This window comes from Convolutriloba macropyga, chromosome 10 (assembly GCF_964194025.1).
Source record: "Convolutriloba macropyga chromosome 10, txConMacr16.3, whole genome shotgun sequence".
Lineage (NCBI taxonomy): Eukaryota > Metazoa > Xenacoelomorpha > Acoela > Convolutidae > Convolutriloba > Convolutriloba macropyga.
Window position 1 is genome coordinate 20,071,661 of NC_134477.1, and position 23,047 is coordinate 20,094,707.

Below are 23,047 nucleotides of genomic sequence, written 5' to 3' on the forward strand. Positions count from 1 at the left end.
CGGAATCATTCAAAAAATTGTTTTATTATTGACAGAATCTATGCATATGCAAATGCGCCAAATTGGACACATATTTTTTATCAGTTAAAAGTTCATAGTTTTTATGACTTCAACACTGTGTTTGCTTGTGTTTTTGAGTTTTAGTTGTTCTTTATTATTCTTTCTTTGTTGTTATTTTGTCTTTATTTGATTTGGTCTTGCTGGTGGCATTTTTCATTGGCTTCCTATTGGTCTCCAACTGAATCTATCTAGTGTTTTCAGTTGAAAGCTTTTTGTTTTGGGCTTTCAAAAATATTTGTTTAAAAAACAGTTTTTATTTGAGCTTTTCTGCCTTCTTTTCTTTTTTTTGGTCAAGTTGTAGCTTAATCTCAGCTGAAAGTTTGCATTTTCTTTCAAGTGAAATAAATTTTAATAGTTGCTGGGTTTTTATGTTTTAGGAAATAGATTTTTTGGATTTAAGATTTCTTTTATTTGATTTTTGGACATTTGCCCTTTTGTCATAATTACATCTATATTTTATTTTGCAAATGATTTTCGTTATTTTTAGTTGTATTGTTGTATAATCGGCAGAACAAGAACCTCAGTTGCTTCCTATTGAGTATGAATGAACCTCTCTAAGGATTTCACTCCATGGCTAAATGTTTTGTTGATGTTGAGTATCTTTGATTTAAAACAATACCAGTGGTATTTTGAACTTTGCCCTATTTTAATCCTTTTTCTGTGAATTGTATCTTAGTCGCATTAGTGAAAGGTTGCTCTCTAAAAAAATATTTTCCAATTTTAATCTAAATAGCCGTTTTATGCTTAAACTAATGGTTTTCTGGCTTTGATTCTATTGCCGTTCACCACAATTTTCAAGATTTTGGAATAGTTGACAATAATTGAGTTTAGTTTTTGATGTCTTCTCACAATTGCACACCGAAGAGAAGTCCCACCGACGTTTAACAAAGACTCAATCAAACATATGTTTTTTTCATCATTTAATAGCTTTTGATTTTATTGGCTTGGACATTGATTTTTAGCAAATCGTTTAATGTTGACAGTAATTTTCGTTCTTTTGTTAGTCGTAAGACATATTCTGAATAACGGAATGTCTGAGTGGCTTCCTATGGACTTATAACTGAGCTTGTTTAATGATTCCAGCCGAGCGCTAATTGTTTTAATGTTTTTGAAATCTTTTTTTTTTGTTCAAAAAATGTTAACTTTTTAAACTTTGCCCTTTTTACTTTTTTTGCCTGCTAGCTAACTGGTCTCTTTTTGCCTATCTGTTTTTTTTTAATGTACAAGTTATTTTTGTTATTTTGGGTTTTGTGTGATACTATTTTGACTTTGTTAGGAATTGGGCTTTGGTCGTAATTAATGTTTGTTTTGTTGTCTTCTCGCATAGTCTCGTAAATGGCATGCATACATCATCGGTCCTCTTAAGCAGAATTGTATTTTTTGTTTAATGGTTTGATTTCAAGCCGATTTTTTTATTCATATATCACTTATTTTCCGAAAAAAAGTAAATTGTTGAAAGTGTTCTATCTATTCCTCATTTGGAAGACTATGAATTCAAAAATGTGGATGAGCGGGGTCGGAACATTATGTGCGAACGCACATTACCGAGCGTCCGTGTTCATTGTCAGTTTAAATTTTGTAGTTTCATATAATTTGAAATTTGCACAGACTTGCACGAGTCGTTTGGTTTATAACGTTGCTTGTCCTCTTCAGGTCGTTTCTCATTCATCGGCTTTAATTTGGAGGAATCTATTTAAATTACAAACGAAAGAATTATGTTTTTTATTCCTACATATCAAAATATTTGAGCAAGCTATTATTGGTTTTTAGTATTTAGTATGGATGTGTGTTTCAGTGGCACAGGAGGAGGAAACATTGAGCCAGACTTCCACATTCCGATAATTGCCAGCAATTCCATTTTCGCCATTCTTATTTGCAGGCATGATTTTGGAGTAATTTCCGTTTTTTCCTTCCCCCTCTTTGTGGATGCTTATTATTAACTCACAGCTATTTGCTATGTAATTCAGCATATTTTTAAACTCAAGAGTGCATAACGTACTGGGTGGGTGGTGTCAATAACGGAAAAGCTCCTTTAGTTTTAAGTGCACACAACGCACGAAGACTGTCTCATACGTATCAATAAAGAGTAATAAGTGCCTTGACTCTAATATTAGAATGTAAGTGTCGCAATGACCTCTAGCTGTTTCTTCACTCGGTATTTGTTTTACGCAATTGAACTCATGAGGTTGTAGATGTGTTTGAACAAATTAACTTTTATCTTGGGCTTTTTCTTGGAATCGCAACAATCAGAAGTTTCATAATCAAAATATGGATCTAAAAATGATGCAATAATGACGCAAAGTGTTTATTCGAAAACAGAAGTTTTTAGTAATGTTATCAGATTTCATGATCAGGAATCAGGCCGGGGGGGGGGGGGTAGGTGTAAGTAATAATCATAAAAAGAAGAAACAGCGTCCGAGGTATATTGTTTCTGCGTTCTATCCCGTTTTTCCCTTCTGTTGTAGCAATTTTATAATAAATGTCAATTCTATCCGCTTAAGAGACAAACATCATCAGCTGTTCTGTATGGAATATTGTTGAATTGAAAGTGAATAAATTTAAATTAAATCTTAACCAAAACAATTTTTGTCTTCACACAAAAGTTGCACTAATTGACTAATGAACTGTATAAGAAAGCAACAAAATGTACAAATATACAGCAGCATCAAAGCTTCATAGCATGACTTTTACATGCAAAAAGACATCAGTAATCAAGAGGAAACTTTTTTAGTTTGGACGAAAGCACTGTTTTGTTTCTGTTAAAATTCTGAGTACCAGGCCTTAATATTCACATCTCAAGTTTGCTCTCATGGCTGTATTCTTGGGAATGGAAATTCAACCATTCTTATGACATTCTCAACCCATATCAATTCGGACTTGGGCCAAATTTGAGTTGTATTGACGCCGCCAAAAACTGACCAAAAAAATCCGGACAGTAATGGAGAAAAAAAAACTTCTGGACATTTATGCTTGCTTTTGAAAAAAGCTTTCAACACAGTTGATTATCACATACACCTATAAAAACCCTAATTTTAAGAATTTCGTGGTAAAAATCTCATTGAAAACTATCTGAGTGACAGAAAACAATATGTTCTCTGGGATAAATCGATATCAGCAAAAGTTAATTACGTATGGAGTGCCATAAAGCTCAATTGTGGGGCCCCTTTTGTTTCTTTTGTACAGCAATGATCTGGCTAATGCCGCAACGGATTGCCAAATTTCTTCAAACCGGTGATACTAGTCTTTTTTTGCTCTTAAAAAATACTGGAGAATTTGTAGAGAAAAAAGTAAAAGATGTGTCCCAATGGCTATCCCGATAAATGCTTACCCTGAATACAGACAAATGTGAAATCTTTTGCTTCATGCAAGTATCCTTGAAAAATGGTTCATGCAAGTATCTTGGAATACATCTTGAGAAGGATTTAAAATTTAGATACCATATCGGCTAGGTTAGAGGAAAGTTGGTACGTTTTTGTGGATTGGTTTTTAAGTTACGAAATTTTTTTATCCCGCAGACACCTCGTTTTCTACGAAGCATATGCAAAGTCCATCGTCAACTTCGGCATTATAATCTATGGCTGTACTTATAGATCATATCTACAAGATATTTTTAATATTCAAAAACGTATAGTTAGGGCGATATTCTTCATAAAAAAGTTCAACTTGGTATCAGAAATCTTCCTTAAACACAAGATCTTTTAAGTATTTGAACTCCACACTTCATCGGTTTCCTATGAGTTATTCAAATGAATAAGAGAGGGTAGCTATGATAATGTTGTTTTTCCAGTTGCCCATGTTTCTAGTAGAGTAAGTACTAGAAAAGCATCTCAAGAGCTCTTAAACCCACCATGAGAGCGGACAAAAACTCGAGAACAATCTATGACAAATAAATTAATAATGTCTCTCAGCGTATTGCAATCTTGAAGAATTCAGCCAGCATACCTAAATATTTAACAAAGCCGGCGTTCAAAATTTTTCGCAAAAGATTCAACGAAACATGTGTTTGATAGTGCAGAAATTATGGATCTCTTTTCCAATGAGAAACGCCTTGATTTAAAAGTTTTCAATGTTAGGTTTTGATTTAGGCAACCACTCGAATAGAAATGTTTTTCTCATTAGTTGTCCTGGTTGGACTAATGTTTTTGTTTTAAATACATCAGTCTGTATACCTGTAACAATACAACCAACCAAATTTAATTCAATTCAACCATTTAGATAGGGCTATTTAATTTGAAGCAATTATTGTAAACTTTTTGGCCTTTTTTATGCAAAATTTTTGCTTGAACGTTTTGACTTCCCGAGTAATTTTTGCACTCTTTACTTTTTTGTTTTGCGTGATCTAAATTTCTTTGCATTCACAATTTTAGGCAGCTGAACTCAAGTGGCGGCAGTTCACTACAAAAAATCAAATGAAAAGTGCGCCAAAATTGTTTTTTTTTGTTTAACTTTTATTAGTGACTACGGTATATTCCAACCTCTCCTGACGTCATTTGCAGCCCCCATAGTGATTTTATTTACTCCCCTACTCCCCCGACTGAAACAAGTAATAGGTTAGAGCTCCCACTAGTTCCGACACTAGTATGTTTCTTAATTTTCAATAGCTGAACTAGGTTACAATTTGGGGAAAACAGTGGTTCGTTGAAGCAGAGATAAAACCAACGCCAGAGAAATATTTTGATTTATCTCTTAGGAACAGTTTTTTTTAAAAGAGAATTTTCTCTAAATTTTTGCTATGTGGGAATAAAACTTCATATGACAATATGAACTAGATTTTACTTATCGAACATTGCGGCTCAATCGTGTGCCATTATAAGATTATATTCCGATAAGGGTACAATTAAGTTGCAAGCTTCTTAGCATTGTATGAATTCCAAAAAACGTTGTTTATACCAGATTTCGTCAGATCAATAATCTCACAATATTCTTTGAAATCTCACTCCATAATTCCGTTTTATTTTGCGGTTATTTTCACATTTCCACTTTGAAGCGCTTTGATAACGATTTGTCTTTAAATACTAATTATGCTACAAATTTCTGTCATTTTTGTTCTGATGTTGTATACATTCAATCATCCATCACATATATGGTATCGCTTTCAAGTGGGAACCAAAGTGGGTATCGCTTATAAAGAGCCGTGCAATTATTGGAAGCTATTGAATCCTAGGCCAACACATCTAATTAATAAAATTTGCCAATTATAATTGATTTCTCGGCTGTTTCATGGATTGTACTGTAGGTTCATAGGATAACTTCATGGTAATTTACGACAGAGAAATCGTTTTTTCATTTAGATCAACTCTGTTATTTTACTGTATTATCATCCGAAAATTCGAAAAACATGGAAAAGATGTTAAAATATCTGTAGTTCGTTTTTTCCACATTCAACAGAAGTTAATTCTCTTTTGGTGAGCATCGTATTTAAAATGATTGACTACAACCATTTCCTGGTTCGCTTCCTCGTTACCCCATTCATAAAAATATCGGCGCCCAATTATCTGAACGCCCAATCATGGGGTAGGGAGATTGTCTAGTCACCAAGGTATGAAAGGGTGATTTATAATCATAACTAACATAACTAGTCAGGACTACCCAGTATTTGATAGTAAAAAAAGGAAGACACGAATTGTTTGTTCATATGTCTACATAAACTGTTCAGACGGGCGCCGTCTATCACTTTGAGGACTGCTATTAGGGTACATGCTCGAATCCACATCTTTGCTTCTGGCCATGTAAGGGTGCTCTCCCAGAGAACCCAAATGGACGTTAAAGTCACCCGCGAGTTCAATCCCGGACCTGTGTGGATGGGGTGCTGAGGCAGTGATAGCTGATTCGAATGTGGGTGGGGGTATATTGAGGGGTGGGGGCGTTAGGAGGAGGCGGTCCTTGTTTGGTTCTGTGTCGAGTGTTGAGGGTTTCGGTTGTGTGGGTATTGGAGGAGGCCGGTTAAAATTAAATGTTGGGTGTGCGATGAAGTCGTCATAAAGCTGAGCGACTAAAAACAACTTTTAAACTTTTAAGTCCGAAAAGTTCTTATGACATGAAAAGTTACCAGGTTCTTTCGTAAACCTACATCTGTTTTTAAATACCGGAAAAGAACAACAAAAAGTGTTTTAACAATGACAATCCATCACGTGACAGATTTTTTGTTGAAAAAAAAACAAGCTTAAGCAACTACTGGTTTTATTTTACTTTGCTTTTGTGTTGTGCATACCGAAATACGATTAGTCTTCCTCATTTTGTCATGGAATGAAGCTTTAACAACAATCAAAAGATGTAAAATTTGAAAATTCCGAAGTTTTGCAGTGTGAGATTTTACAAAACCAGAACTTAATATTTAGTGAACTTGAACATTATGCACACTTCTGCAGAAATGCCGCTTCTGTGGTATACAAGCGGCAAGTGGAGCCAAAATTCTCAGTGACTTCATCTGAATCACGTAATCTATACATCAATTTCACGTATCAGGTTAGGTACAAAAATAAGTTATTGTTTTATCTCTTGACTACAGTAGCCGCAAAACTTTATTGAAAGTCACAATTTTCGAAAAAAAGTTATGACTGAAAAAAAAATTGTTGCAATTAAAGCAAATAATTTGTACCCAACTCTGAAGTGATCACTGAACTTGTATTCCTCGAAATGAGTCTGATCAAAAACACCCCATCTGATCTCAGGTAGGCATTGACGAACTTCCTAACAGATCGTCTCTCGCTCTCGGAACCCCCCGATGTTGCATTGGCTCCCCCTCCGCAATGAACCCGGTCCAAGAACTTGAGGTGTTTCCGGATGTAGGTGACCCGGTCATGACACCAGAGGATTCGCAATAGCCAGATGATGAAGTTCAAACATGTCAGAATGGCGACCAGGACAAACCAGAACCAGAGGACCACAAATATCTTCTCGTTGAATAAGTTGATGTTAAGGACGCACTGGACTGTGTACTGATGGAGGTTACCTGTTTACCATGAGGAAAATTGAGCGATATTTTTTAAATTAAATATTCGATATTAATTAAATTCAAGTTTCAGAAGATTCAAATTTCAAAATATAAGTTTCAGTTTCAAAAGACATTTGGATAGATAAAACTTTTTTCTGAAGTGATCGCAAAACTCTAAAATGCTGTTTCAGAACATATTACGCTATTTTAATTTGAAACATGTCTTCCAAAACTCCATAAATCAATGATCCAGTGTAAATGGCTGCTTTTTTCTGATTTCTATTGTCAGTTAGAATAGAACTTACCGAGTACTCTGACTCTGAAGTCGCATAATGACACGTGTGGGAACCCGAATGAGGTCTCGAAGTCCGGACCTTCCGGGTAAGTCCTGTAGGCGTCACTGTACCCACTTGATGACACTCGCGAATTCACAACCTGGAAATACTCAGTATGCTGCTGCATAAATTTTTAGAGTAATAACCCCCACCCACACATACACACACGCGCCAACACACACACAAAAACACACATGCACACAAACACACACACCCAAACACACACATGCGCACACATCCCGGGTCGAGGTTTGGTGGTGAATTTTCGTAAGAAATGCGGTGAAATGCGGTGAAAAAAAATAATTTTTACCGCGTATTTCTTACATCTTTTTGCGGTGAATGCGGTGAATCGCGGTGAATTATTTTTTTTCACCGCGTTCTCAGTATTCTTACAAAAAAGAATCGTCCCTACACGGGTTCGAACCTCTGACCTCCTGCATGCCTTCCAATGCTTATTCCACTGCGCCAACTGTCACTTTCTTGTTTGATAATTCTTGTGAATTTAAATCAGATTGAGTAAACTTTGGAAACCATATGCGGTGAATTTTTGTAAGAAATGCGGTGAAATGTGGTGAATTATTTTTTTTCACCGCATCTAGCGGTGAGAAAAAATAATTCACCGCTTGAGAGAAAGCGGTGAATTATTTTTTTTCACCGCATTCACCGCATTTCTTACATTATTTTGCCATAATAGTCTATGCGGTGAATTTTTGTAAGAAATGCGGTGAATTTGGTGGTGAATTTTTGTAAGAAATGCGGTGAAAAGCGGTGAATTATTTTTTTTCACCGCATTCACCGCAATCACCGCATTTCTTACGAAAATTTACCCAAAAACCTCGACCCGGGATACACACAAACATACACACACATGCACACACACACAAACACAGATACGCACGCATGCACACAAACACACACACCCAAACACACACACATACGCACACATGCACACACACACACACACACACAGATACGCACACAAACACACACGCACATGTCTGCTGTCCTCTATCATTTAACTTTGGTATAAATTTATCCTCACCTCGATTTTATAGGCATTTCATAAAGTAGAACCCGCTTGACTAATGTGATGTTATTTTAACGAGTACTCTAAAACGCTGTATTAATGGTGCGTTAATACTGGTGCAATATGGTGTTAATACTTTCAGTAAACTCTACCATTAAAACGTATTAAAAAACTTTGTTTAAACGCTGTCCCCCCCATTTTGACCTTATTCCTTTTTTGCTTCATATTTATCCTGGATCTACTGTGTATACCTGCCATCCGTAGTAGTTGAAGTTGTATCCGAGTAGCCAATTGAGGAAGAGTATGTGGAAGAAGATGTTGATGACGTAGACAGCCTTGAGACAGAGGTAGAATGTGGTCAAATACCCACTGTGTCTCTTGTTGCACAGGATGAAAGCCTACAACCCACCACACATCCAATAACCCATAACAAAAACTAGGGTCGAGGTTTAACAGGGAAATTATTTAATTATGAAATTATGAGAATTGGGGTAAATAGTGGTGAAAAAATATGTTTTAAACTTTTTTGAGCTATGAACTTTTGAAAGAATTGCGATCAAATATTTTACGGTTAATTATTTATTTGCTTTTTTTCCGATTTAACTATTTTCAGCTTTGCTATTTCACTGGCAAACTATTTTCACATCATTCAAAGCTAGAAACTGCTGAAACCATTCACAGAAATTCTTTAATTTTTTTCAGCTTATCACCTCGACCCGAGAAAAAAAATTGGTACAATGAGCAAATATTTGAAGTTACAAGCGTCTCAATACATTTCGAAATTGTTAAAAGGCGTTGAGTAACATGAAGCTGCGAATATACGTATGATGAAATTTGTTCAAACAGGTATATTAAATTATAAACAAAATCAATTTATCAAAACAATTATTTCGATATGTATATTGTTTTTGAGTTATTAATAATTTACCGTCACAAGCATGATCAGTTTTGAGCAAGCTAATTTTCCGAAGAAGATCAGAACTCAAATCTGATGGTACCACGCACGCTGCTTATCATTACCAGTCAGACATGCCAAAACACATTTTGGACAGCTTTGATCTCGATTTTATTGCAACTTGACGAGTAATGGATGCTGTATACCACAACGTGGATGCATGCTTTATTTGAAAATTTTTCATGATAGTTGGTAGTGGTGGTGGTGGTTAATCGCCGGGTCGAGATTTTAACGAAAATTAAAGCGAGAATTGCGGCGAATAGAGGTGGAGAAATTCATCTCAAAGACCCCGTGAAACTTAGCGATCACGCAGCGTTGAAACCCGGGTCGAGATTTTTGTCAAAAATATGTAAATGTGCTGACAGCCGCTGAAAGAAATTATTTTTCAGCGGATAAATCATGCCTAGTTATCCGCTTATTGAGCACATTTGACACCACATTAAGCGGATGATTATGTAAGATTTTTCCACTGAAAAATATTTTTTTAGTGGCTGTCCGCGCATTTCTTACATAATTTTCAGTACTTCCAGCACTTATCTTACACAATATCAGCATTTATCTTTCGCATTTTCAACGCTTTCCTCTCACAATTTGCATTTTTTGAAAATATTTCTACTGTACATACAAAAGCAGCACCGGAGCAAGAGTAAACAGCATTGCACCAGAGCATTCCAACCTAAGACCTGTTGAAAATCTGCCAAAATACTCAAGAATTTTGTCAAAGCTTAAGATAAAGCATCTATTGCAGCCGGAGTTTACAGCTAAATTACTTTATTGGATGAAACCAGGTAGCTTAAGTAGAATTGTCTTCCTCCCTTCCGATATGATGAAAGTGTGACGCTTTTCAGTTGTTCAGTTTTTTGTTTAAAAAATCAATATTCATAAAAAAAAGAACGCAGATTTTTGATTGATTAGTGGCTGCTCAGATGCTAACAGCGCTGAAAATCTCTCGTTTTCAGAAGTGCTGAATTTTTGTTAGAAGTGTGCCTAAATGTGAAAAGTTGAATATATGTAGGAAATGTGTTCAATATTGTGCTGCATTTTACAAGATATATGCTGCATTTATTTAGGGAATGTGTTCAAAGTGCTGAATTCGGAATTTTTAAACTGCTGAAATTATATAAGAGATTTGTTGATTGAAGGTGCTGAAGTTTTGTAAAAAATGTGTTGAAAAGTTCTGTAAATAATTCTATTCGGTTTTTTCAGCGCCTAAAATTACACTGTCAACACATTCAGCATGTTCCTTACCATAATTTAGAACATTCAGCGCTTTTCTTGCAACATTTTCCGCAACAGTCTTTCCGCAACAGCCTCTTGCAATTTGTTTGACAAAGAAGCGACTTGATTTTCAATCATTTTCGATGCAGAAATAGCTGATACCATACCCCCGAGGTCTTTGTTTGCAACTTAAATTTTGAGAAGTTCATTAGCATGCAAAGTTATGGAGCTATTCGTGAGCATATTTAATTCAAAGCAAACTTTAGCAGTGCAAGGTGGAGTTAACCTAGTTCATATTAGCTCCAAAACAAAACTTTTTTCGCGGAGTCATTAAATTGTCAGAAAGATAATGAATGAAACAAAGAGGACAATGCATGGATTGAAACCCAAAAAAACGCAGCAGGAAATACTAACAGGGTATTTTGAAGGGACTAATGGAAATTTTGGTTTGAGTTTCTTGCACTAACGATAAAGTGGAACTCGGTAAAACTGAAAAAAAACTGAGGGTTCTCTGCAGGCAACGGCGGTTTTATGAAAATTAAATGGCGTTCTCCGTCAAAAATTATTGTTAAAATTATTAAAAATAAAGAAAGCATGCGATTAAAAGATAAAAAAATCCTAGAAAGCTGTCCAAGAAGAACAAAAAGTAATTGGTTGTCAAACAACAATAACAATCAGCAAAAGTAGAACACAAAACTAAAAGGGCGATGTTTTCGTGATAACTTTTTTGAGGTAAAAAGCAAAGCCAACTTCATCGGGAGCAGTAGATTTACTAAAGGTTTTTATTCCACAAATGATTTCAGCATAGATTTTAGTTTACAAAAGTCAAGTTACATGGTGTAGTTCTAAAAGATTTTGGACTCTGTATAACAACCAAATTTGCTGGGTAGCAAAACAAATTAAATAGTGCTACAAGGCGGTCGAAAAAAAAACTCACTAAAAATTGAGATTGAAAAAAAAACTGATTGGAAATATTGTTTACTCTTTATTGTAGTTGTACAATTTTGGATCAATAATTGCCACGCAGTTATTGGGAGAATTTATAGGAGTAAGATTTGAAAAATGATTTTGAGATTTTGGGGGCAATCGGGCATATATCTTGGGAAATAGTGCAGTCAGTTGTTGGACTTTTTATGTCCAATTCATGTCGATCAGTTTGAGTGTATCGGGTTAGACTTCGAAAGTCCAAGTGCAAAACTGAATTTTGAGCTATAAGAGATCAGCTTATCTTAGTTTTGTAATCGGACAAAGGAAAGAAGTAACAAAATAGCAATTACAATGTAGCAATTATCCAAGTGGACATGCAAAAGTTCAAAAAGTTTTGAAAAAAGAGTTTTTGGGTCGAAATAAGGATTTATGCAGTGTTCTGACGTTTATGATAGGTAAAAAACACAAATTGTGGGTTAGTAGTTTTATGAGACAGACTAAAGTGAAGAGTGCAGAAGTCAACAGGTTTGTTTGAAAGAATTTCGGCAGAGAAAAACTAATTTTACAAAAAAAAATATACGCGCCTCTATTTTCACCATCCCTCGCAAACACCTGAACTCATACCTTAAAATGACCAATTGTCCTCAAATATTAAAGGGGTGACGCCCTGGACAATTGTGTACGCGTGAGGAAAAAAGCAAGCTTATTCATGTATCCCAAAGCTGTTTTCCCCTTTTTATGAAGAAAAACCAGTAATTAGGTCTTTTTCTCGCTCTTGAGTTTTGTATCAGAGATATCATGCTTGCGAAAATCAGTGATACATTGAAATTTCAACTTGATCAATTTAAGTTACTGAAGATTTTCTATGAGAAAAATTCTAAACTAAAAAAGCAGGAAGATCAATTTTTTGCGGATTTCTTCTTTCGCTAAGATCACAAGGGGAATTGTTGAAACTAGTTTTCAAAGCAAAGATTACTACCTCTTAGGGGCTGACACGTGTACCCATTAAATATATCGCACAAATATAGGTATCTGGGAAGAAAGAAAACAGAAAACATGCACCCACGTAAGATTAGTTACGCATAGAACAAGGAACATGGTTCCCCAAGGAACAGTTTTGTTGAATCATGAGATTTCCTGACCAGGTAAATACGAATCCCCAGTCATCTTGAACAAACATTTACACGAGAGGAGCTACGACTGGTCACTAAGCTTGTACGTCCACTATTGCAGGTGGAAATTTTCTTAAAGAAACGTCACTTGTATAACTTAGTTAGTTATCACTTGTAAAAACCGATGAGGGCGAGTACTCTTAGGCTCAAAAAACTTGAGAATGAGAATAAGAGGGTGTACGAGAGTTGAAACCCTCGGGCAGAGCAGTTGATTCTCGGAGAGAACTATGCTTATTTAGTGAGTTCTTCTTGGAAGAACGAGTGCGTAGTTGTAGTGAGTCAACTTGCATAGTTACCTGGAATTGTTGGTTGAGGAACAATAAGTTTCTGGTCAATAACAGTTTTACTAAGACGCAGAACTTGTCAGAGTTATTTAGTTATTTGGCTTCAGAAGTCAATCATTTGAATTTCGGGTATTTCGTTGGTAGATTGACTAAACCACTTTAAATTAGTGTGGACCATCAATTTGTTTTGGTGGGAAGCTTCCTTCTGCTTGTTGAGTGTTTTCAGTTGCCTGTTTCTGATTATATCTTTACTAGTTGCTGATATTAGATTTATTGATTTTTAATTCAATTCATTGGAGTGAGGTTTCTGAACCGTCGAGAGTGCAAACTTTTTGGGACAAAACAGTACACTCCCAACAGGTAGACGAATCACCAAACAATTCTTTTTTGAATTATGATAGAGTTTTGGGTGCAGTCCCCATTTTTCTAACGACAAAACTACTAGCCACATTCTTCTAACGACAAAATACAAAATTCTACGTTCCAAAAATCCGCTACTTTTGGCGTTAAGTAAACTTCCAAACGCTGACCCCAAAAAGAAAGTACAGCACCGAAATAAAAATGTTTCTGTCACCTTGGATTTAGAATAATACAATTTTATCAGGTATCTGAAATTCAAGCGTTCTGCAAAAAAAATTGTCAGCTGTTTTTATGCGTCTGCTATTATTGACAGAAAAAATTATTTTATTTTTGTAGAAAAACGAGGGCAAAGTTTTACTCGGCTGAAAATTTTGAGAGGAATGCTGCATTTTCTCATACCAGTTGAACTTAAGATTACTGAGCTCCTAAGTGCCAAATCAGAGCGAGAGTTATAATTAACTTCCTTAACTATAATTATGCTTTCCATCTAAAAAACAGGTAATGCACGTGCCTTGGACATAAACAAATCATAACAGAGATTTAGTTTTCATTTTAATAATAACCAATTGATACTTGAAGAAGTTCACAAAGTTTTTAGGAGCTAAGACTCGTAGCGTAATGTTCTGAAAATTTTATCCTTTTTGCAGACACAAAAAACTTTGCGAGCCATTACACAAATTTGTTGTGAAGGTAATCAAAAATTTCTGTAATGTTGAGTAGACAAAATTGGTTCCAATTACAGTCGCGGGGAAGACTCCCCAAATAATATGAACTTCACAAGCTTCTTTTTAAAAACATGCAAACTGCCGCAATCAAGGACCAAATTGATCTAATGCAACTGATAATTTGTTGCACAATTTTTGCTATTGCTATAATAGTATCAAACCGTTGCAAAAAGATTTTTTTCAACATTTACAGTAAAAAAATTTCAATATCCGATAAGCTGCCAAACACATCAAGCGTTTTTTAATGCATCATTAAAAATTTTAATAGTCTCTCAGTGTTTCGCTTCTAGTGTAGTTATGATGAAAAATGCCTCCCAAAGATTTTATTTTTGATAGCCCTCAATGCATGCACAAAACGCATTCTTTGTGGTTAAAATTTGCATCTTGATTTTGATTAAAAACATTTGAGAAACGTTTAGCTAAAGAATTGTTCAATAGATGGAAAAGCTGAAATCTTTTTTCCAAAACCTTCAAACTTTGGGTTACCTCATTCCATCCTAAAGTACTGTTTTTTATCATTACCGCCTTCAAAAACCGTTGAAATAACGTTGCAAACCCGAAAAACAGTTTTTTAAGTCAAAAAAGTGATTCCCCAATGTTTACATTCTTCTGAGCATCAATAATATTTAAATAAAAAACTTGGGATGTAATTGACAAAGCACGGTTGTTGATAATCAAAGTAACAGCTCGTGTTCTCCCCAATTTAATCACGTAAGAACAACACAATCGATTCAAGGGTAAACAGCAAGTTTCCTACACACTAAATAAAGTTAAAGTAACTGAACCTTAAAAAATAACTTAACTCTCCTCAACTGTTAAAACAAATCTGCCTTTTCTTAATTCACTTTAACTTCGTCTAACTCTACCTGAACTTTGCTTGAAAAATAAGGTCTCACTACCTTGAAAAAGAAATAAGGTCTCACTACCTTTAAATTTTACTCTAAGCTGCCTTAAAATTAGATACATTAGTTACATTAACGGTAACGGTAAATTCCCTTAACTTTGCCTTAACTGAGCTCAAAATTATGCCGTAAATTAACGCAAATTAGGGTAAAACGATTAAGGTAACTTAGAACAAAGTTACCGCTACCGTTAGGGTAACTAATTAAGGTATTTTTAAGGCAAGTTTGAGTAAAATTAAGGTCTTTGTTAAAGTAGTGAGGCCTTAAATTTCCATTTAAAGTGGTGGTAATTGATGCTGCGAGAAAAGATTTGTTCAGGTAAAGTACAGGTAGGGCAAATTTACCTTAACCAGTTGAGGTTTAAGGAATTTCAGTTGAAATTACGTTAAATAAGAAAATAGTTAAGGTAAAAGCCACCATGCCGGAAAAATTTTCTTCAGTCGATTTATGAACTGACTATTGAGAAAACCGTTTCCAGTATACTGTAATTTTTACGTGAATCTCAACTCAGTATAAACATAGTATATACCTTATACAGGACAGCCTCTTTTTCTTACCTTAACTATTTTTAGTGTGTAGATGCGAACGGTGACACCTTTAGTAACAGAAATAAAGAAATAAACGGATGAGGCAAAGTTGTCTGAACAAAAAATGCTGGCTGGAAGCTTTTTCACTCATAACTGCTTTAATATAGGCTGTTTAATGAGTATGCGGTATGTATTTGAGTGGTCCATGTTTAGCCAAAGTTTTTAAATAGAAAGCTTTCGATTCACGTGATTAATTAATATCAATCGTGGTGTGATTTAAGTTCATTCGTTGATTATTGATTTTAACATCATGTCTTTATTGATCTGTTCAGGTTTCCTTTACGAGCTCCAATATCTCAGTTTCTTGATCAACTTCCCTCTCCGTGTTCATTGTTAGTTATTGCAGTGTATTGTAACTATTTATTCATAATGAACATGAAATCAGGAAACAGAAACTAAATACTCAGCCGTTTAGTAATCATTCATACACTAAAGTCATCATTCATCAACAAATATAGTTAGTATCTATGATGAACATTACCAGACATCTGCATATCTAAACAGAATTTTGAATGCACCAACTTCAAAAATAAAAATCGTAAACTCAAATAACACCGTGCAACTTTTTTCCGCTGGTTTAGGATAACGTGTTTAAATTAGATTGTTATCATGAGGCGTTGTAACTAGATCAAACTAATTATCACTTGTGTATGTGCACATCTGTGATATATCAAAAAGGCATGGGAGTTTTAGTTGAAGAAGACCCGGTAGATATAACAGATTATCAAGTTCTGTTGCCAATGTCATTGCAACTTTCAAGATGATTCAAAAACCGCCAAAATTGCAACAAAAACTTGACTCTTTTGTCCAACAACGTGAAACTTAGACGTGCTCTTTTAACAAATTAACAAATGATTAGACTAGAGATATGTTTTAAAACATAATTTTGGCGACCATCCGCCTTGATAATAAGGACATAAAACCTTCTGAATTAAATTTAATTTTTTTTGAAACAAAGAGGGGGCATGAGCACACCCCAAGACTAATATCCAAGACTACGACACAGTTTCTTATTGCAGACGAGCCAACCAAAGACGAAGAGTTTTTTTTTCAAGGGTTTTCAGACGTCACCCGACCAAGAAGGCCTGACATTTTTTTGGTTACAGACGTCACCAAGAGATGATCGCCCGAGGTTCCAGACGTCACCTTAGAAGTCCTTTCCCCGGTTAGACGTATCCAAAAAAAACGTGATTTTTTTGCGACAAAAAATCTCAAACACACAAAAATTGTCCCCCAACGAGCTTTTGGTAGATGGTTTATGAAAGAAATAGCCGTGAGCAACTACAAGTCAGCAATTAACGAAAAAAAACACAAATTGCCCGAAAAAAACGATAGCGTTTTTTGCATCGGAAAAACTCAAAAACAATTTTCTCAATTTGTCGCAAAAAATCTACATGAAAGAAAAATTTTTATTTGAATGGAACACTTCAGTTGGACCTAAAATCAACTTTATTTTGGTTGAACACCTTATGTAAAATTTCTGCTCAAAAATGAGAAAGTCGCAAAAGTGCTTTTTTGAGCGTCAAAAATCAAAAAAACGTTTTTCTAACGTCTTAATGAAAACTTTTTATTAAATCCAAAAAAACCCATTGATTAGCCCCCCTGGGTTTGTTGGAAAATAAGCTTCAAAATCAGTTTATCGATTTCGCAATTTTGTAAAGAAGCAACTCAATTTTGACAAAAATTGCTTCTTTGAATCTAAAACTTCAAAAAACGTTTTCCTAACGTTTTGAAGAAAACATTTAATAGTTCCACTGAAACCCATTGATTAGCCCCCCTGGGTTGGTGGAAAATAAGCTTCAAAATCAGTTTATCGATTTCGCAATTTTGTAAAGAAGCAACTCAATTTTGACAAAAATTGCTTCTTTGAATCTAAAAATTCAAAAAACGTTTTCCTAACGTTTTGAATAAAACATTTAATAGTTCCACTGAAACCCATTGATTAGCTCCCCTGGTTTTGTTGGAAAACAAGTCTCAAAATCATTTGATTGAATATACAAACTTATAAAGAGGCAACTTGAAAATTGCAAATTTGCTTCTTTTACATAAAAAACTCAAAAAAAAAAAACATTTTTCTAATGTTAATTGGAAATTTTCAGTAGATAACAAGAAAGCGTTCGAAATAGCTCCGTCCGTTTGTTTGAAAATAATCTGAAAATTTATTTCATTTATTTCAAAACTGCAAAGAAGCAACAGAAAAGTGGCAAAATTGTTTCTCTGTTATATAAAAATAATAAAACCGTTTTTTTTATTAAAGGAAAAATCAATCAATTTTCAAAAAATAGCTATTTTATATATCTCCGCAGTTCATTAAAAAACAAGCTGAAAAACTATATAACCATTCTGCAAAACCGAAAACAACAGACAGAAAATTACTGAAAAGCTTCTGACAAAAAAAAAACCTGCAAAGAGGTTTGTGTTTTCTTTGATCTTAATTGCATACTACTAGCCGCGAGCCTAGTTAGTGGGGTAGTATGCTTTCCTAAGAAAACCCGACATTTACACTTATTTTGTTTTCTTTTTGCATACTACTAGCCGCGCATCTAGTTAATTGAGTAGTATACACTGAAAATACCTTCTCAAGAGAAATAAAAGAGAAGATAAGATCTCAAAAAGAAGTAAATGAAAAGCTCTCGAATAATTCCCCACTCAAATTCATTCACGCATATAGTCCCTTTAAGTTGGAAAATTCAAACGTCTCTTCTTTTTTGTCCGCGGTCTCAACAGTTGCCGAAAGAAGTCCCTTTTCCCACTTTGGTCTCAGTAGTCACCAACTGAAGAGGAGTGTGTTTCCGTTGGGTCGCAGTAGTCACCAAAGTAAAGATGAGCAATTCATAGGTGGCAGATAATATCCAGAAACAAATATAAGCAGTTTAATGGTAGCAGTTGTCCTTAACTCCATAAGAATCGCAAAACAGAATTTCTTGGAAAAGAGCTTCAAAGTAGACCCAGCTTTTAAGCAACCAGTTTTCTCTGCTTGTCTGTAGCTCACGTTGCTTGGTCGCACCGCATTTTAAATTCTAAAAAAAAGTTAACTTATTTTGAAGAAGTATCAATATAGATTTAGTTTGTTTGGTTTTAGGTTTTATTTGTTCCTAAAACTCCACACACACAAAAAAAAGAAAACACTTCAGTAAAATTTTTTCTGGTACTTTGATTGTGATTAAAGGAGAACTAAAATTTACAGGAGAATCGTTGCGAAGTCATATATGTAAAAAAAATTGAAAGCAAAGATTTGGTCCTGTTCAACAAACCAACGGTACACACGCGCGAACGCTTAGTTTTTCCTTTTTTTTAAGCAAATTTTTAGCTAGATTTAGCACCAAAAAAAACACCTTTAGGATTCCTGTTTTTGTGAAAAGTTGCGTTGCTACTTTTGAACGAAAAGAGCTAGGCTGATTAGCCTACATAAACTTAAGAGGTTTTTAATTTACCAAAAAAGTCGTCGCTCCGTAAATTTCGAGCCGTTCTTTACCTTTACTTTAAATACAACAGAACCATTACGAGTTGACTACAGCCGGTTCATCAAGATGACAAAAGAAAACAGCCAGAAGTTACAATACGCATTGAACAAGTTCAAAATGACTGAGCTCAACATGAAAAATCAGCTTGATCTCTTACAGACATCCGTTGAGCAGAGAAAAAGCTTCCGCACTCTTTCTTTGTTGATCAACAAAATCAAGGAGAGCGTTGAAGAGCTGAAGACAAACCTTGACAGCATCATGATTGAAAAAGTAAGCTCCAGTAGCATAAATTCGGTCATGAAGCGTCAATCGAACTTGATCTCTCGTCTAGAAAAGTTGGAACTAGAAGTCAACAGTCTCGACGATGATGGTCAATTGAGTCAATCATCAACTCGAGTGCGCGATGACATCAGCTGCATCTCACAGTCCTCAAGAAGACAACTCGAGTTGCATCGATTTACACCGGTTTCCCAAAACTCAGAGCAAAACAACATGACAGTAAAGAACCCTGCCAGCGATGTCTCCCCTCCAGTGCCCCCAAGACCGGCGAAACCATCGTTTTTCCTTCCGCAAGGAGAAAAAAACCCAACCTTCTCTCCAAATTCCTTCAGAGCAACAGCCAATTTGCGCAGGATACTAGAGAAATGACTGAAGAATCAGTAAAAAAATTTACGACGGTTGAACACATAAATCAGTCAATGTCGTTGTTAGCAGCCCCAACACCAGCATCAACCCTATTATCCAGACCAAACATTCAAGACAGATTTGTCTTGAGTAATCCTCAATCCCCAGTACACAAAGTTGTTCTCAGAGAGCAGGAGAACACTTTCAACCAGTTTGCTTCAATTCAACAACCCTCCATTCCAATGAATCAAACTGCAGTCTTATTTCCTGTTGAATCTATTGATAACCAGCCGGAATTAACTCACTTGTCAATTGGAAAATTGAACTAGTTCTCTAGTTCAAAGCTGATCACATTGCCCGAAATGCCAATAAATCAACCAGCAAGTGCCACAGTTAGACCAAAAGAAAAGTCTTCTGTTCCCTTAAATAACAAAAGAGAAGATCAAAGCATACAACGTCATGCATTAGATTTACAAAACTCAATTCAACATAACTGCCCAGTTAACAAAACCAGTACATACCAAACATCAAGTTCATGCAATTTGAATGAGCAAATGCTTCAGCGTCAATTTCATTCAGAAAAAGGAACAAATAGAGTGGCAAATGAGACCACGCCAAATCCATATTGTTACGAAGACAGTCGACACAATCCCCTACATTTTGACAACAATCAAAGTGCAACTGCTCAAACTGTTTCAAACACTCAATTTTCAGCTGTTCCAATAAGTGAAAACCAGAACAGCGTAAAATTGGCGTCAGCAATGTCGTTACCAACAGTAGCGCAAACAAACGTTTCCCAACAATTTCAGAACCCACTTTACCCAACTGGAGTTCAATTTAGCAATGGAAATCGAACGAAAGAACCAAACAATGGAATTGTTTTCCCCTCGAATACAACACACAACAACCAAGGTACCAACCTTGTTTGCTGTACATCATCTCAGCCACCTAATTGTCCGCTTACTCCGGAAAATCCCTTTACAAACTACCAAACAGCCATTCTTCCCCCCTTTACTCAATATATTAGCCAACCAAACATTTCGGGAAATTCGAAACAAATTCCAAATTGGTCTTTTTCTGGAAAGCAGCTGTTTCAGCCACGAACTGAAAGACAAACAGAAACAATCCCGTTTGAAAATAATTTTAATTTACAAACCACAAACAAAAATTCCATTAAACTTCCACCAATAACAATATCAAATTTCAATGGTAACCCACTGAAATACCATGAGTGGATAAACAATTTTTTCAACCTAGTTCACAATAATACTAGCCTTACGGATACACACCGTATAACATACTCACAGAACTCGGTCGTAGGAAAAGCCAAAGAAAAAATTCAAGCCTACTCGTGTGACCCAGCTTACTACGCGATTGCTTTGAAAGAGCTCATGGATCACTTTAGAGATCCCAGCATTGTTGTGAATGCTTTCATCAATCAACTGGAAGCCTGGCGTCCGAACAACAAACAGAGTTTCGTATCTTTTGCTTCTTTTCTCAAACGATTAGTGCAAGCTTTTGAATATTTAGGCTTCAAAGCCGACTTGCAAAGTTCAACATTGATGAAAAAGGCAAAAGAAAAAATTCCACATAACATTCTGATAAAATGGACAGAGTATACAATAACATCAATTGGAAATCAACCAACCGTCTCTGATTTTCAGAAGTGGCTTGAAGTACAGGCCCAAGTATACGACAAATTCAACAGAGAAAATGTTCATAAGCCGTTTAATAATTGGAACACTTTCGGTCACAACAGTAATAGCATTAGCAGAATTAACAACAACAATGATAATAGGAACAGCAATGCTATGAATCAATTTTCTAATACTTCACAAAACAATTGGAAACCGAATTCATTGCACTCAAGTCGCCCTGCAAACCAGAATGGTCAACCACCCTTTCCTCCGCTTAAAGATGCTGATCAGTCAAACAAGTCTTGCGAGAAATGCAAAGGAAGTCACATACTCGCAACATGCCCTGAATACCAGAAATGTGCGCCAGACCAAAGGTATGACATTGTGAGCAAGAACAATCTTTGCTCGAACTGTTTAAGCAACAAACATTTTAAGCAGTCATGTCCGTCCACAAAACGATGCCAAAAATGTAAAGGATTTCACCACACAACTTTGCATGATCCTTCGAAACAAGTTAAGCGGCCCACCGCTGCCTTCTCAACAAGCAATCCCAATCAGCCGACACAAAATCTAGCAAGCCCCCAAACACATCCATCCTTTCAACAACAAAATCAAAACAAAAGTACTGACACTGTCAGCAGTACAAAGAGCCAGCAGACAAGATACGGTCAATCGTTTTCTGGTAAAAGACAATCACAGCAACAAAATATTCAACGCGCCCATTTGAGTGCTTCGAATCCGACCCAAAACTTCAGTATCAACCGAAATACAATTCCTCTTCCTGAATGGTATGAACAACTACAAATAATACCAGTTTCATTTGTAAACGGAAGTAAAGTGTTTGATACCTACGCCATGATTGACCCCGGGAGCCAGTTCAACTTCCTGCTGGATAAAGTTACTAGCTTTCTTGAGCTTCCCTGCGAAGCACAAGCATCAACAACTCTGCAGTACCTAAACACTCAACATGAAATGCCACTGTCCAAAATTAGTGAAACAGTGACAGTAACGCCTTATGACAAAATCAGTCAACACTTCAGCATTGCAAGAGCCTATAGCACGCCATGTCTCAATGTATCACCCGCTAACGTTCTTGAACTCAATCAATTATGCGACACCTTCAAGGAACTTAGTCACATTTATTTCCCTGACATAGCCAACGGTGCAATAGGCGCCCTTCTTGGTGTCAATACGTTTCCCTTCACATATCCAGTCGAGATAATCCAAGGTAGCAAAAAGCGTCCATTCGGCGTAAAAACAAAGCTTGGTTGGACTCTCGCTGGAGAGTACGAGCTATCTCCTAAAACAATGAACTCAAACAAGCCCCCTCGCCAACCATTCATTTACCATGTCTGCCGGAAAGACACTGAAGAGGAACCATTGGACGAATTAGTTCAAAGATTCTGGAAAATAGAAGCTGAAGGTACATTACCCGAACAGAATGAAGACAGCTCACTAGATCAATTAGCAGTCCAAACAATGGAAAACTCAATCTGTCACAACGGTGAAAGATATCAGATTGGCCTTCCTTGGAAACCTGTAAAGAACCTCCAGAATAACTATTTCTCAGCAGTCAGTCAACTTAAAAGTCTACAAAAACGACTACAAAACGATCCCGGTCTCAATCTGAAGTACAACCAGACACTCCAAACAGACTTGGATAAAAATTTTGTCAAGCCAGTCGAAATGCAAGCACCACCCCCAGAGTCAATATGGTACTTACCTCATCATCCAGTCACTAATCCAAACAAACCCGGAAAAGTGAGAAGAGTTGCCAACGCAGCATCAAAATTCCGCGGTGAATCATTGAACTCAAATCTTCTAACTGGTCCTGAT

General features: G+C 35.9%; 1 protein-coding gene across 3 annotated transcripts in view; it reads right to left on the reverse strand.

Annotated features, from left to right (window-relative positions):
* Positions 1-5,482: 5,482 nt before the first annotated feature.
* Positions 5,483-23,047, reverse strand: part of LOC142348355 (innexin unc-9-like) — a 53,171-nt gene continuing 35,606 nt past the window's right edge. For 2 of the 3 annotated variants that reach the window (XM_075399673.1, XM_075399672.1), the window contains exons 5-9: positions 15,968-15,982; positions 8,608-8,754; positions 7,300-7,429; positions 6,659-7,012; positions 5,483-6,052 (exon numbers count right to left, since the gene is read on the reverse strand). In XM_075399673.1, the coding sequence (XP_075255788.1) occupies positions 5,700-6,052; positions 6,659-7,012; positions 7,300-7,429; positions 8,608-8,754; positions 15,968-15,982 (999 nt within the window). In that variant the 3' untranslated portion in view covers positions 5,483-5,699. The remainder of the gene's footprint in view (positions 6,053-6,658; positions 7,013-7,299; positions 7,430-8,607; positions 8,755-15,967; positions 15,983-23,047) is intronic. The other variant, XM_075399674.1, reaches the window with a different exon arrangement.